Here is a 13614-nt window from a genome sequence, read left to right as displayed (position 1 = left end):
GGGGGATCACATGGCTGCACAGCCTGTGCCGCTGTTTTCCATTGCTTACTGCGGTTCTTCTCCTTTCACTTCTTTCATTAACTGAGACCTGAACCTGCCTTTCCCATATATTTTCCAGTGTTTGCTGTCAGCCTGGGAAGCCTGTAATTAAGTAGGTCATCTTATTCACCTTTTAAATACTGTTACTTCATTAACTCTCTTCTAGTTCTATGAAATTTCCTCAGCATTTCAGAAGTTGTTAGGAAACAAATGTAATGATTAACATTGCTGACTACCACATCTTTCATTTATTTTTCTAATAATTCTTCAACCTGACATTTAAAAATAAATGTTTAATTTATGTTGCTGCTGTTTACTATCCTTTCATATTATTGATTTAATGGAAAGTATTTCAATGTTACATAACGTGAAAAACACTGTTCGTGTTTTCCAAAGATGCAATAGAAACACTGTTGCTGTTTCACATTCTTTTAGGCAATCCTGTTTTCCACATCTATTAGTAAAGCAGTGCTAGTATCTGCAATATCATTGTCTCTGGTTAACTTAACATTCTTACTTTCCACGGGATATATATTTTTGCTTTTCTTTCTTCTAAGTTCTTAAATTATTTGGCTCCTTAGTTGTACCCTAACTGTTGTTAGGTTCATTTTCTTCTCCATTGTTTCATGTTTTAGTGTGCTGCTTCCTCTTTTTTCAGACAGTAAGACACAAGCTGGGGATGCAGATAATGAATAGACCTGAAGTGGTATAGCTGAAAGGGGTTGCCAAAACTTTGTGAAATTTCAAATGCAGGAATCTTTTGTTCCGAGGATGTTTTTTGCAGGTGTACTGGATCTGGCCTAGGATTAAGTTAACTTTCTTCACAGCAGTGATAATTGTGCTGTGTTTTGGGTATGTGGCTAAAACAATGAAAACATGCCGATGTTTTGGCTGTTGCTGAGCAGTGCCTGTACAGGATCAAGGCTATTTCCTTCCCACCCTGCCCACACTCCCACCCCAGTGAGTAGGCTGAGGATGGGTAAGAATCTGGGAGGAGACTCAGACAGGATAGCTGACCCCAGCTGACCAAAGGGACACTCCATACTGTACAACATCATGCCCAGCATTAAACCTGGGTAGATAAAAAGGGTGGGATTGGGGTTGGCTTCAAAGAGCCAAAGACTAACCAGGCATCCGGCTGCTTGGGGGCCTTGGTGATTGCCTTAACATCACTTTCTTTTTTTTTTTTTCTGTTTTTATCCTCACTTGTTACATTTTATTATTTCTCATTTTTTTCTTTCACTTATTAAGACATCTTTATCCTGACCCATGAGTGTTCTCTCTTTCTCTCCTATTCTCTCCCCTGTTTTTTTCTCCTCTCTCCCTGGAGAGAAGGTGGAAGGAGTGAGCTAGCAGTTGTGTGGGTGCTTACCTGCTGGCCAGCGTCAACCCATGCCTCCAGGATATAAGAAAAATGCATTAGAAGCACAATCCCCAGGGGAATGAAGTACTTTTTCCAAGAAGCAAGCCAGGAAAGAGTCATTTGTGAAACCACAGATGAAAGGAGTGGGAGGACAGGCTGAGAGAGCTGGGACTGTATAACCTTAAGAGGAGGCTCAAGGGAGAGTATCTTACTGATGTGTCTAAAAGCCTGCTAGGAGGAGTGAAGATGGAGCCAGACTCACCTCAGTGCTTTCCAGTGAAAGGATAAGAAGCAACGGGCACAAACTGAAATACAGGAATATCCATTTAGCTTCTTAAAAAACCTTTTGACTGAGTGGGTGGTCGAACACTGAAACAGGTTGCTCAGAGGAGTTGTGCAGTCTCCAACCTTGGACTGGACCCAACTGGACCCAACCCTGCTCTGAGCACAGTGATGGGCTAGAGAATCTCCCAGCCTCAGCTATGTTGTGACTCTGTGAGAAGTCATGGGTGTTAAGTGACCCACAGTTTCATGGATCAAGCAGCCAAGCACATAGTCAGTATAGATAACATGGAATATCAGAGACCTTCTCAGACAAAGGTGCAGCATTTTTTCCCAGTCTCTAGAATTACCTTTCAGCTCTGGATACACAAGATTTTTTGCTGAATTGTATTTTATATTTATTTTACTTTTGAATGGAGTGATTACGAGTCTTTTTAGTTTGGACCTTGAGCTTTTTCATTGGCAAAACTAGTACTTCTGCTTTGGCATAGAAAAGCACGGAAACCTGTCTCTTAGTACGGCATCGTTATTTCGGAACATACTGTAACTTGGCGCGTGTGCCTGCAGCAGAGTTGTCTGAGACAGCAGAGTCTTGTATGAGAACTTTCCAGTTACAGACTAATGTGCGGAAGGCTGATTCCTTATATCTGAGGATAAAATGACTCTACAGAAATGTATCCTGAAGTAGCAATTTCTGCTGGACACTGAATGTAAAACAATAGCCTTTACACAAGTGCTGTTTCGTAATAGGAGTGCTGGTAAAATAGTTCCATTCACAAGTATCAAAACTAGTGTTGCAAGGTGACTCATTGCCCTGATTCAATGTGCTTTTTAGGTTCAACTTACTCTGGCCTTTTCACTTGCTGATAGGATAGTTTCACGGGTAAGAGTTTGTATCTTTCTTTACCTGGCAGTTCTTGGTTGAGTGAGCCCAATTAGTCTTGTTGGCTTAAATTATTTGTTAGCTGTTGCTGTTCAGGTATGTATTTAACCAACTAAATCTTGATTGCTTGATTTAAACAAAAGAGAAAAAAGGAATAGGAGTGGTCCAGCTTTTTTAATATACGAGTGAAATATTACACTTTTTTTGGGGGGGGAAAAATAGCTTCCTCTAAGAGATGAATTGCAACATGAAATTGGGGGAGGTATAAGGCGCACTTACGTTTTTGGTTACCTTACTAGAAAAGTACATGATTTTAATTTGATTGACTTAGTGGCTTCAAAAACTTTCTCTCTGATTTACTCTCTGAGAAGATGCTCATGAATGCTTTACAGTCGTAGCATGGGTTTCCATCGGAGCTGAAGAGATTTTTTTTTAGTGTGTAGGTGCAGGAAGAATGTGATCTCTTTTGTGGTGGGTGCTACCTCCTTCTCTGTGAATTCTCATTTGTTGAACAGAAGGAGTCTGAGCTCTGCAAGTGTGGCAGTGCACACAGAACTGTTGCATGAACAGGCAGTGCTGCACACTGGATTCCTATACTTTCTCATTGCACATGATGATTTTTTCTCTCTGAATATTTTAATTTTCTGCTTACTGTAAAGATAGCTGGGGGAAAAGGGGTAGTGTTAAATAGTGAACATTACATATTTCTATCTAAAATTGAGGGGTTTATAGGTTATTCCACTGAGGAAGATAACGTGATTATGTCAGGTACCTTCAATCCAGGTATTTACAACAAATATGTAAAACTATATTTCCATGAGTACAGAAGTGATTTACAAGTTTTCATCTGGTGATTGTTCTGGTTGTGCTGGTCTAGTTCCAGCCTCCCTGCCATGAGGCTGTCTGGCAACTTCGTTTATTTTACCTATTATCTTTAGCAATGATGAGAACTAGCAGATATTGCATTAAGAGACAGTCATAATGCAATGCTAAGAGCATCCTGTAAACGTTTTCCAGGGATGTCAGCAGTACCAGCACACTGGCACTAGGGACCACATCCCACATAAAAAGGCTTTGGTTGACAATTCGGCTGAAATGCAATGTCAACAACTCTGTCAGGCTGCACGGAGGCGTTTTTCCCAGGGCAGTGACAATACCGACAGTGCGTGCACCCTGGAGACTGGCCATGGCCTTGTGATATTCCTGTCCTATGTAAGCAGAAGGGATATAGACCTCCCAAACCAGAGAGTTTTCGGAAATCTTCCTGAGCGATCTCTTACAGCCAACCCTGTGGTTTTGCTGTGGGGTAATACACCTCCAGATCTGACCCTGTATTTACCCTATTTGTAATTTTCTGCAGCTAATTTACCCAAGTCCGACTGGTGGGAGCTGAGCGTCGCTCCGGTTTCGCTCACCTCCCCTGGCTGGATAAGCCCCCGTGGCTCCCAGGCTACCATTTTTCAGGGTGAGTAAAGCCACCCGCGAGAATACCCCGCACGTTTCTGGTCCTGGCTGGCGGGTCCAGGGGAGGGACGGGCAGGGGCGCCGGGACGCTTCCGCAGCGCTGCCGCCGCGGCTGCGGCACTGCCGGGGCCGGCGGGGCCGCTCTCCCTCCCCCGGCGCTCCCCCGCGCCCGGGAGCGGAGCGGTGCGAAGCGGCGCGGAGGGGAGGGGCAGGGCACAGCCGCCGCCGCCGCAGCCGCTCCCTCCCGCGGCGGCCGGGGGGCGGGACGCCGCGGCAGCGCCAGCGCCGCTGTCAGCGCCCGAGGGGCTGTGGGGGCCGTGCCGGCCGCGGGCAGCTGCGGGCGGCCGCCGGCGCGCAGCGGAGCGGAGCGGGATCGCCCGCTGCTGGGAGCCGCACCACGGCACGCACGGAGCCGCGCCGCAGCAGCACCGCGCCCGCGGCGCCGGATCCCCCGTCGCGGTGAGTGAGGCGGGCGGCGGGCATCGAGCAGCGGGCGGCAGCACCGGCCCGGCGGCGCTGCGGAGCCCGTGGCCCTGTGCCCCGGCGGGGCGGTGGCGGCAGCTGCGAGGGGTAACGCGGCCGCAGGTCCCCGGGTCTGCGCCGGGGGCAAGGGGAACTGGGTCGATTTAACAGGTTGAGATGGGCATGTGGTGCGCGGCTTGCTTGGTACCCACATATTTGGCTTGGAGGTAGTCAAGAGCTGGCTTTTTGTTAGCGATTTGGTACTGCTGCTATTGCTAATATTGGCTGCTTATGCTATAAAACGCTTCCTAGGAAGCTGGCGTCTTCAGTTGGGTGTCTAATAACTCTCGGGTGTCCGGCAGCTGCCAAAACTGTCAGGACATATAGTTGTTTATCTCCATTCTGGCTTTAAGGTAGTTCATACACATTAGGAAACACCTTAACTGGTTTGGTTTTGGTTTGTTTTTTTTTTCCCCCATAAGCAAGAATAAGGGGTAACACTAAACAGTTTGGGGCATCCTTATGGCTCTAAAGGCAGTATACTCTCCTCAAAGTGGTATTTTTATATTCTTAGGCTGCTGGACCAATGACCCTTGCTTTAAAGCATTTTATTCATGAAGTTTTCAAAGGGCTGACAGTTCCTTGTGTCAACTTTTTAACTCCATTCTTTTTATCATGTGTAATTTATACATAATGGGACAAGATTAATTTTTATTATTGAAGGAATGAGTTTTCTGACTCTGCTGGGAGGTTGTTTTATCTTTTTGATTTAGTGGGTACAGGATTCCTTGTAATTTTAGAAATCTAAATCAGATTATAGAGTTGAATAATTTTGAAAGGGACTACCTAAAGGGAAACGTTGTAATTCAAGCCGTTGGTAAGTTTGCAAAGTGAGACTTAGTCAGAAGTCCCAGAAGGGATGAGTAATTGATTGGGTTTTTCTGGTCTTGCTGCAATTGGGGTTTGGGTTTTTTTCTCCTGCAGGGGATATGACATTTGCAAAAATCTGTAGCGTTCAGTTAAGTACAGTGTATCCTTCGAGGATCATGCAGTAATAAACAAGCAATATTATTAGGTACTCATTTTTGTCTTATTTCTTCCTACACTCTGTGTCCCTTGAATAGCTGCGGTGTTCCGCAACACAAAGGCCTTGTATCTTTGTGCATATAAAGTGCTTCAACAGGGTGAAACAACTAATTGATTGTGAATAAAAGTAAAAGAAATCAAATGACCAAGAACTGAAAGGTTTCCCGTGCTCAGCTGCATTTTTCCATAGCAGTACTTCATGAGCAGGCAAGTTTCAAAATACATTTTTTGTTTTCATACACAGCAGCCTGTGCTCAGAGCACTCTTACTTTCTGGTTTTGAAAACATGCTTAATTATAGGTGTACACCCTGAAGCCAATGGAAAATTTCTGCAGACTTGCCTGACCCGCAAGGATTAATTCTAGCAACTTTTCCATCACTTCGTGTAACCACAAGTTTCCGATGTTGCTGGGATATATGCTTGTAAGCTTCCAGGGAATGAGGCAGTAGAAAACCTTACTGGACTTGGGGGCTTGTTCCACCCTTCTTCTATTAGGAGAAAGATTCACTTTATTCTTAACATGAACAAAAGGCTCAGGGTAGACCTCTGAGCCTTATGTCTTCCAATACTTAAAGGGGGCCTACAAGAAATCTGGAGAGGGACTTGTTTATGAAGATGAGTAGTGATGCAACAGGGGGGAATGCCTTTAAATGGAGGAGGGTAGATTTAGATGGGGTTGGTCTTAGGAAGAAATCTTTCACTGTGAGGATGGTGAGACATTGGCACAGGTTGCCCAGAGAAGCTGTGGCTGCCCTGTCCCTGGAAGTGTTCAAGGCCAGGCTGGATGGGGCTTTGAGCAGCCTGGTCTAGTGAAAGGTGTCCCTGCCCATAGCAGGGGTTTGGAAATAGATGATCTTTAAGATCCTCCCCAACTCAAACTATTCTGTGCTTCCATTATTTGTGAAATCTGTGTTGCGTTTTTTGGAATGTGGCAGGAAAGGCACTCTGAGTTTCATGTACCCTGTCACGTTCTTACAAGCTGTATTTTCATGCCTCATTATGGAGCTGTAATGTTAGAGAGGTAGTATAGTAATGTCCGAGACTAAAAATCCTGTGCTATGAGGTGTATATGTTTGTTTGTTGTTTTTACATTGGAATGGGCAGGAATTTCAGTTTTTCTGTACTTGGCTCTAACTATTTTTAACTGAAACTTTCATTGCTAGTCAAGCCTGAAGTGTTAAAAATAAATGATGACAAGGTTACAGTGACGTGTTTTTGGTAACGGGCAGGTATCTGCTAAGCTCTAAGAATTCTGGGTCCGCATAACATTGTGCATTTGTGTCTTTACATACAGGCAAAGAACAGTTCTGCAGTGTCTGAGGATGGATAAAGACTTCCGCTACTACTTCCAGCACCCGTGGTCTCGCTTAGTTGTGGCTTACTTAGTGATCTTCTTTAACTTCTTAATATTTGCCGAGGACCCAGTATCTCACAGTCAGACAGAAGCCAATGTTATTGTTGTTGGTAATTGTTTCTCCTTTGTAACAAATAAATACCCTGAAGGAGGAGGCTGGAGATTTTTGAAGGTGTTTCTGTGGCTGCTTGCCATTCTCACAGGACTGATAGCTGGGAAATTTCTCTTCCATCAGCGCCTGTTTGGTAAGTTACGTGATGCGCCTACTGACTTCTCAGTAATGGCTTTCTGACTTCTCCCTTTAGCTTTCTACTCATTGCAGTTTTGTAAGCTTTGCTATTAATCATTCCAACTGTTTAGAGCTGTATAGAACTCAGTACATCAAGGCTTATGTCATTGTGGAAGTTAATGCCATGTCTACTTATGAACGTAATTCACAATGACTTCATTCAAACAGACTAAAAATAGTGAAAGCTGGCATGTTTTAAATACTTGAGAGGTCAGTGGTTTTCAGTATTATAAAAATACTTCTTTGCATCTTCAGATTTTTAAATATCATGATTAAATTTTCTCAGCAATGTGCAGAAAAGACATTGTTCTTGGGGCAGTGACACTGTGTATTGTCAAAAGGCACATTAAGTGGAAGCAGAGCCTGTTAGTATTGGCAGAGCTGTGCTGTAGAGCTTCCCATGTCAAAACAGGAATTCTAGAGAAGCAGAACCTGTCTGTCTTGTAGTACAGGAGTGACTCAATGAAATGGAAAGGTAGGAAATGGAAAAAAACGTGTCAGTAAATACTTTTGTGTACAACATGTGACTAAACTGGGGAACTTTCTGCACATGGACTGACTGAAAGGAATGGAATGACCCTGTATTAGACTCTGAGACGGGGAACTTAGATGTGTGCATATAGAGATACCAAATAATCATTGTCTTAACTGAATCATGTATTGAATGTTGCATCTGAGGGCTCAAGGCTGTGTCTAAGTTATAGAGATAAGTAAAAATCATGGAAATCATTACTTCCACCAGCTTTATTGTTCTTTGAAACATCTGATACTAGGTGTGTCATTGCTGGTCTAAATAGACTAGTGCTATATTCTTATGCTGGTAAGACTGCAGGATGGATGGTTACTGGAACACCTCGAAGCACATGAGTGATAGGCCATTTCCTTGATCTGTCTTTTTTATTGAGATAGAGAGAGAGCCACTATTGTTTCAATAAACCAAATGTAAAGCTGTTAGGTCAAGGAATGAATAAACAAAGCCACATTAAGAGATTTCTCATCCTACAGACTTCTCTTGAAGAACTTATTCTGAAAAATAGTTGAGCATCTTGAAGGCTATTTGGTGGACATTTTTGCATAATGTAATGGTGAATGTAGACTGTCCCCATAAAGAGGACATTTTACCTTACTTCCTTGGCTCTGGAACCAGCGCTGTTGCAATAATGTTTTCAGTTCTGGCTTCCACAATTGAGGAATTATTTTGCTAGATTGGAAAAGATCAGAGAAAAGTAAGGAAATTGATTATAAAATTGAAAAATAAGCCCTACAGCAAGAGATTGAGAAGGTAAAGATAAGATTAGAGGGTGATTTGCTCAGATTTGACTTGAAGGACAGTACCTTCAGTCTGGCAAATGTATTGTGAGGTCCAGTGCTTGGAAGTGGCAAATAGCCAGCACTTTTAATTTTGTTAACTGAAAGGCTAGAAAATCAATGGAACAAGTTGTTATAGGATGTGGCTTCCTTGAGACGTGTAAATTTTTCTTTTTTGGGAATATGTCCTAGTCTGATTACAGAGTAATTCTCTGTCGTTTGTCTAGGTAGGTTAGTATGATAACTTCTTCACGGTTTATAAGTGTATATCATAGAGAGGATGTACCTTACCATACATTTTAAAGCAGCTTGAATCAGCATTACTGCCAAAAGGAGAAGGTCTGCCCAGCCTTCAGTGTCTGCTGCTTCATACTTTTATGCAGTTGCTTGGTGAAACAGGATAGGGAACTCACACACATTAGTAGTACCCATCTTTTATTTCAGTGAGGATCGTATCTCTGATCATACCGATATTTGTGGCAGCACACAGATGGGATCAGCATTGGGAGGAGACTTACAGGCAAGATATTCCTACCTCTGATGGCAGTGTTGGCTTATGGATATTTATGGTTGTGGTCTGGATGACCTGTATGGGTATAGCTACAAACTGATTGGAGGCTAGTTGCTGCATATTGAGTTTCATGGCAGTTTGAACCAATCTGCCACAGTCTTCCCATCCTAAACTCAGCCACATTGTTTTGGTGCCTCCCTCAAGCCAGCGCTGCTGTTAATGTGACAGAGCAGTGAGCCAGCTCAGGCAGCTGATCCCATGGAAAACCAATTGCTTCTTCTGTCTTCTACAGCAGCTCCTTGAACTGACGTGATCGCCTGAGTGCCAATGGTGATGCAACAGCCAAGGACTGTGCTGCCAAGATAGCTGGGGGGCCATGGCAGCCCTACCTTGTGTTGGCTCGAGTGCTGTGGGACTGCACCCACACAGTGTGTCAGTGGAAATATGCTGTTGCTTGTGATACACTGCGAGCAGATGGCAGTCTGTGTGACTGAAGAGCTGACTGTATTGCTGATTGATGTGGCCATGCTAGCTGTAAATTAGTGTGGATAGCGATCGCATTGATGAGATGATGATGTGGGTTTACAACTTGAGTGTCTCACTGGATCTCCAGAAGATTTATACAACCCATTGTAAAATCTTTTCTGCAAGTTATTTGTGACTATTTTAATGTCTTCACTGCCTAGAAATCCCTCATTTTATTGAGATCCTCATTGAATACGCCCTCTGGATCTTCTGGCATCAAGCACTTTGGGAATTCACCTCTTTATTGTTTCTGATCTTTTTAAGTAGCTGCTGCTTCTGTTTTTGTTTTCTTTTTCCTTTTTTTTTCTGTTTAATCTTTTATTTTTTTCATGTATAATTGCTTGGAACCATTCTATTTTTAATCTTTGTTCTTTTTTTTTTTTTTTTCTCTGCTAAATTCTGTTTGTAGAGGAAATTGTGACTGGTTGTTTTTTATGTCCTGTATATAACTTCCTGCAGTCAGGTAACCAAATAGCACCAGTCAATCTTCCCCTGTCAGATCTTGGCTCACAGTGAAGGCTGCAAATTGAAATTGAAAAGGATTAGTCTGCACATCTCACTTTAGATGAAGAGGAGTGGAAAGGATTTTCTTTCTCCATGCCCTTCCTGTTCTTTTGTCCTGTCTTCTGTATTTCTTGCTGCTGAGTTTGCCTATGAACTAGAAAAATAGTGTCGCTAGGACTATGTTGTAATACAGTTTACCGTCTGTGACAGCCTCTGTCTGGTAGCCATGACCATCATGAACTATAAAAATAATAGAAATAAGTTCAAGTATGTTGAGTTTCTAAAAGTGGAAAGAGAAGGGTGCAGGAAACATTATTTAGGCTTTATCTCTCTGAGTTCATGGAAAGATAACGGAGCAGGTAAACTATTTGTTGAGAAATAAAGATCTCAACTAGAGGACATGGTGGGATGTTTTCTGTTGATAAGGTTCAGTGCAACCCTTGAACAGTAACCTCTTCAGGGACTCCTTCAAGGCCCTGCTCGTGACTTAAAACAAGATTAGAAAACAATTCCATTTCTTGCTCTTCAGTCAAGAAATAACTTCATTTGATAAACATCTCCAGTGATAAATAATTCCAAGTAAAACAGCCTTTATCTAATGCATTCTTTATGTCTTTATGGCATATGGTCAGAACAAATGGTATTTTAAAATTGTCTTTTGGCTGTTACCCACTATATTTTTTTGATTCATTACTAAGCATATCTTCTATTTTGTTAAGTACTATGTTTGCCATGCTTTCATTTTGCAATGGAAAACGAAAGGTCATAGATGAATATCGGAAGTTTGGGGAAATAAAAAGTAAAGATATATATATCCCTGTTATTTTTTGTTCTGCACGAGGGAGTTACTTGAGGCAGGAAGAGTGGTAATTTCTTTGTGCTTACTTAGAGATTTCTTGGGTTTTATTTTCTGCTTTATGAAAAGTGAAAGAGCTTACAAACTGACCCCATCTGATGACACTGTGTCCTCAGAAAATGCATTCAAATCTTAAATCCTGACTTAAAAGAAAGTCTTGAATAAGTTCTTGCACATTTTTCATATTGCTCTGGGGCACTGTCTGGAAAATAACAATATTTTGTGTGTAGAAATCGTATGTTTTAATCAACACCTTCTCAACATATGTACAGTTGCATTTCTGTACTCCAACCTCAGGCCCAAATTCTGAGTTCAGTGGGAGGTTTTTTGGCCCAAAGTTCAGGCTGTGCCTTTTGCATTAATGCATATGATCAATCATATACATTTAAAATAGTCTTTCATTTGAACAGACATTTAGCACTATGTATAACTGAGCAATATACTTGGAAAAATAATATCTTAATTTTTTTCAGTCCAGCATCTTGGCTTTGACTGCTTTCCCTGTGTAATAATCCTTATCTTATGCCGCATATTAAATGCACCAGTTTTTTAAAACATGCTTACTACAAAACATGCATGTGTCTACCTGCCCATTTCTCTAACTCTTAATGATTATAAAGACCCATTAAAATCTGATTAAATGCCTGTTATTACAGAGACTGGATTTTATTCAATTGTCAGTGAGTGTGCCTAGATTTATATTTGTAGGTTCCTTTTAAGTGACGGGAAAGGAAACTAAATACTTAATGTGTTAGAACAAGTTATGGAAAACAAGATATATAGAACTAAAGTCATATTTCTTAAAACGGGAATCATCATAATACTGCAAGCAAATTAGAGATGTTGAATAAATGTTGAATTTAATGGGCTGCTCTCTTACAAATGTTCACAGTTAGCAGTTTGCTTAGAATTAAACAGTAATCTGAGCTTCACAGACACTGGAGTGAATAAATAAAGCAGTCATTGTAAGAATTGCCCTGAGATGTGGGTACGCACTAATGTTGTGAATTTTTTAATGGACAGTAGTGCCATGCTGGGAGCAATTTCATGATAGACGGTTTGAAACAAAACACCCACTGAGGACCTGTTATCTTTTTGTCAAACATCTTTATCTGGAAGTCTTAAAAAGATATTGAAAAACCTGTTATAAACAGACTTCTCGGTGTCTGATTTTATGCTGAAAGTTAAAGTGTGTACCAACTGAAGCAATCAATGTATGCAAATTGCATGAGGAAATTGGCCAGAATGGGATTTAGTCAAGATGACTGTGCACTACATAAGAAAAGTGTATCTGTCAGGTGAGTAACAGGCATAGGAGAAATTCGTACAGTAGTACATATATGATTAATTATTATCCCGATATATTAGGGGCCACATTAGTATAAAATCTGGGCTGTGATATTGCTGCTAGTATTGCTGTGGCATATCGCTTTCATAGCAGTGCTTCAGTAGCAAGAGCTGATGAACCAAATGTGCTCTGTTTTGGAAAAAAAAACCAACCCCAAACCTGCAGAATAAAACAAAAACCCAAGAGATGTGATAAGATTTCTGTATGGTTGGTTTTGAGCCAGATTGTTTCCCATTCTTGTTAGTAGTTATATGAACAGTTGTGCCAGCATCTGCAGGAACAAGTGATGGATGTATTGTAATACTTGCATAAAATTCTAACCTGATTGATAGAGAATATTCTTTTCTGTTGCCAGCTCTGAATCTTACATTACAATAGGATTTGTCACTTAATACCCGGCAACTTTATTCCTGCTATTTCTTTTCTGTTGATGACTTCAGCCTAATCGAAAACAACCAATGTGCTGGCTGGCAAAAAAAACCCACTTTCTTCAAGAGCCTGTTCAGCATGAATTTCAGTAACAATATCAAGTTAATGCTGTAGAAGGCTTTCAAGGTCTACTGTGATAGCTTCACAGTCAATTCACCTCTTTTGTTTCCAGTAAAATGTTGAAGCAATACAATAAGATTATTTTGGTCCTACAAAATGTGTGCCAAGGGGCCAAGCTAACAGTTTGCTAATAATAAAACACAAATGACTGTGAGCAAGCATTTCTGAGAGCCAGAATCATCAACAAAACACATAAAAAGGGAAAAGCTCGCAGCCAGCTACTGAGTGAGTGCAGGCTCATCAGATTCCAGCTCTGGCTCATTGCCAGTAATTAAGATGTCAGTTTAAAATAAACTTTACATCATTCATGAGGGAGACCACAAATGACCTTTCAAATATAAATGAAATGCATGCAACGTCCTCCTAATTTCTTCTTTTACTCCTGTTTTTTTAGAAGAGCTGTAACATCTTACTGCTTCTTCTCTTCAGGCTCAACGGGAATACTGCTGTTCTCTGCTCTTAGTGTCAGCTGTGGAATCAGTCTTGTACCATATTACCTCTGTGTGGTGAATTATAGAGTTTAATTGAAGAGGTACAGGCAGTAGCTACAAAAAAATTATTCTCTCTTCAGTGAAAGCTTTGACTGTACTGGAAATGCATATCCCATTCCCCAAGCAGCAGCATGAGACTGAGAATTGCTACATGTGTCAGATTATCCATAATGGGAGGGCTCTGGGGAATATTTAGCATCCAGTGACTGAAAAGTAAAATTAAGTTCACTGCTACTTCATATTGATGTGTCAACTCTGTGTTTTGATCTTTTTGATGTGACTTTCAGATTTTTCTTTCC

At 41.5% G+C, this 13614-nt stretch overlaps 1 protein-coding gene across 2 annotated transcripts in view; it reads left to right on the top strand.

Annotated features, from left to right (window-relative positions):
• The first annotated feature begins 3768 nt into the window (after positions 1-3768).
• The window catches only part of TMEM117 (transmembrane protein 117), a 227018-nt gene continuing 217172 nt past the window's right edge, over positions 3769-13614 (top strand). The window contains exons 1-2 of one of the 2 annotated variants that reach the window (XM_057425587.1): positions 3769-4032; positions 6875-7179. In XM_057425587.1, the coding sequence (XP_057281570.1) occupies positions 6903-7179 (277 nt within the window). In that variant the 5' untranslated portion in view covers positions 3769-4032; positions 6875-6902. Of the gene's footprint in view, positions 4033-4327; positions 4491-6874; positions 7180-13614 lie in introns of those variants that run through there. The other variant, XM_057425586.1, reaches the window with a different exon arrangement.

The sequence above is a fragment of the Pezoporus wallicus genome, unplaced genomic scaffold, assembly GCF_028554395.1.
Source record: "Pezoporus wallicus isolate ANWC-B61680 ecotype Strahan unplaced genomic scaffold, APGP_CSIRO_Pwel_v1 contig_4722, whole genome shotgun sequence".
Lineage (NCBI taxonomy): Eukaryota > Metazoa > Chordata > Aves > Psittaciformes > Psittacidae > Pezoporus > Pezoporus wallicus.
Note: the sequence above shows the minus strand (reverse complement) of the source record. Positions and strands in the feature narration are given on the sequence as shown.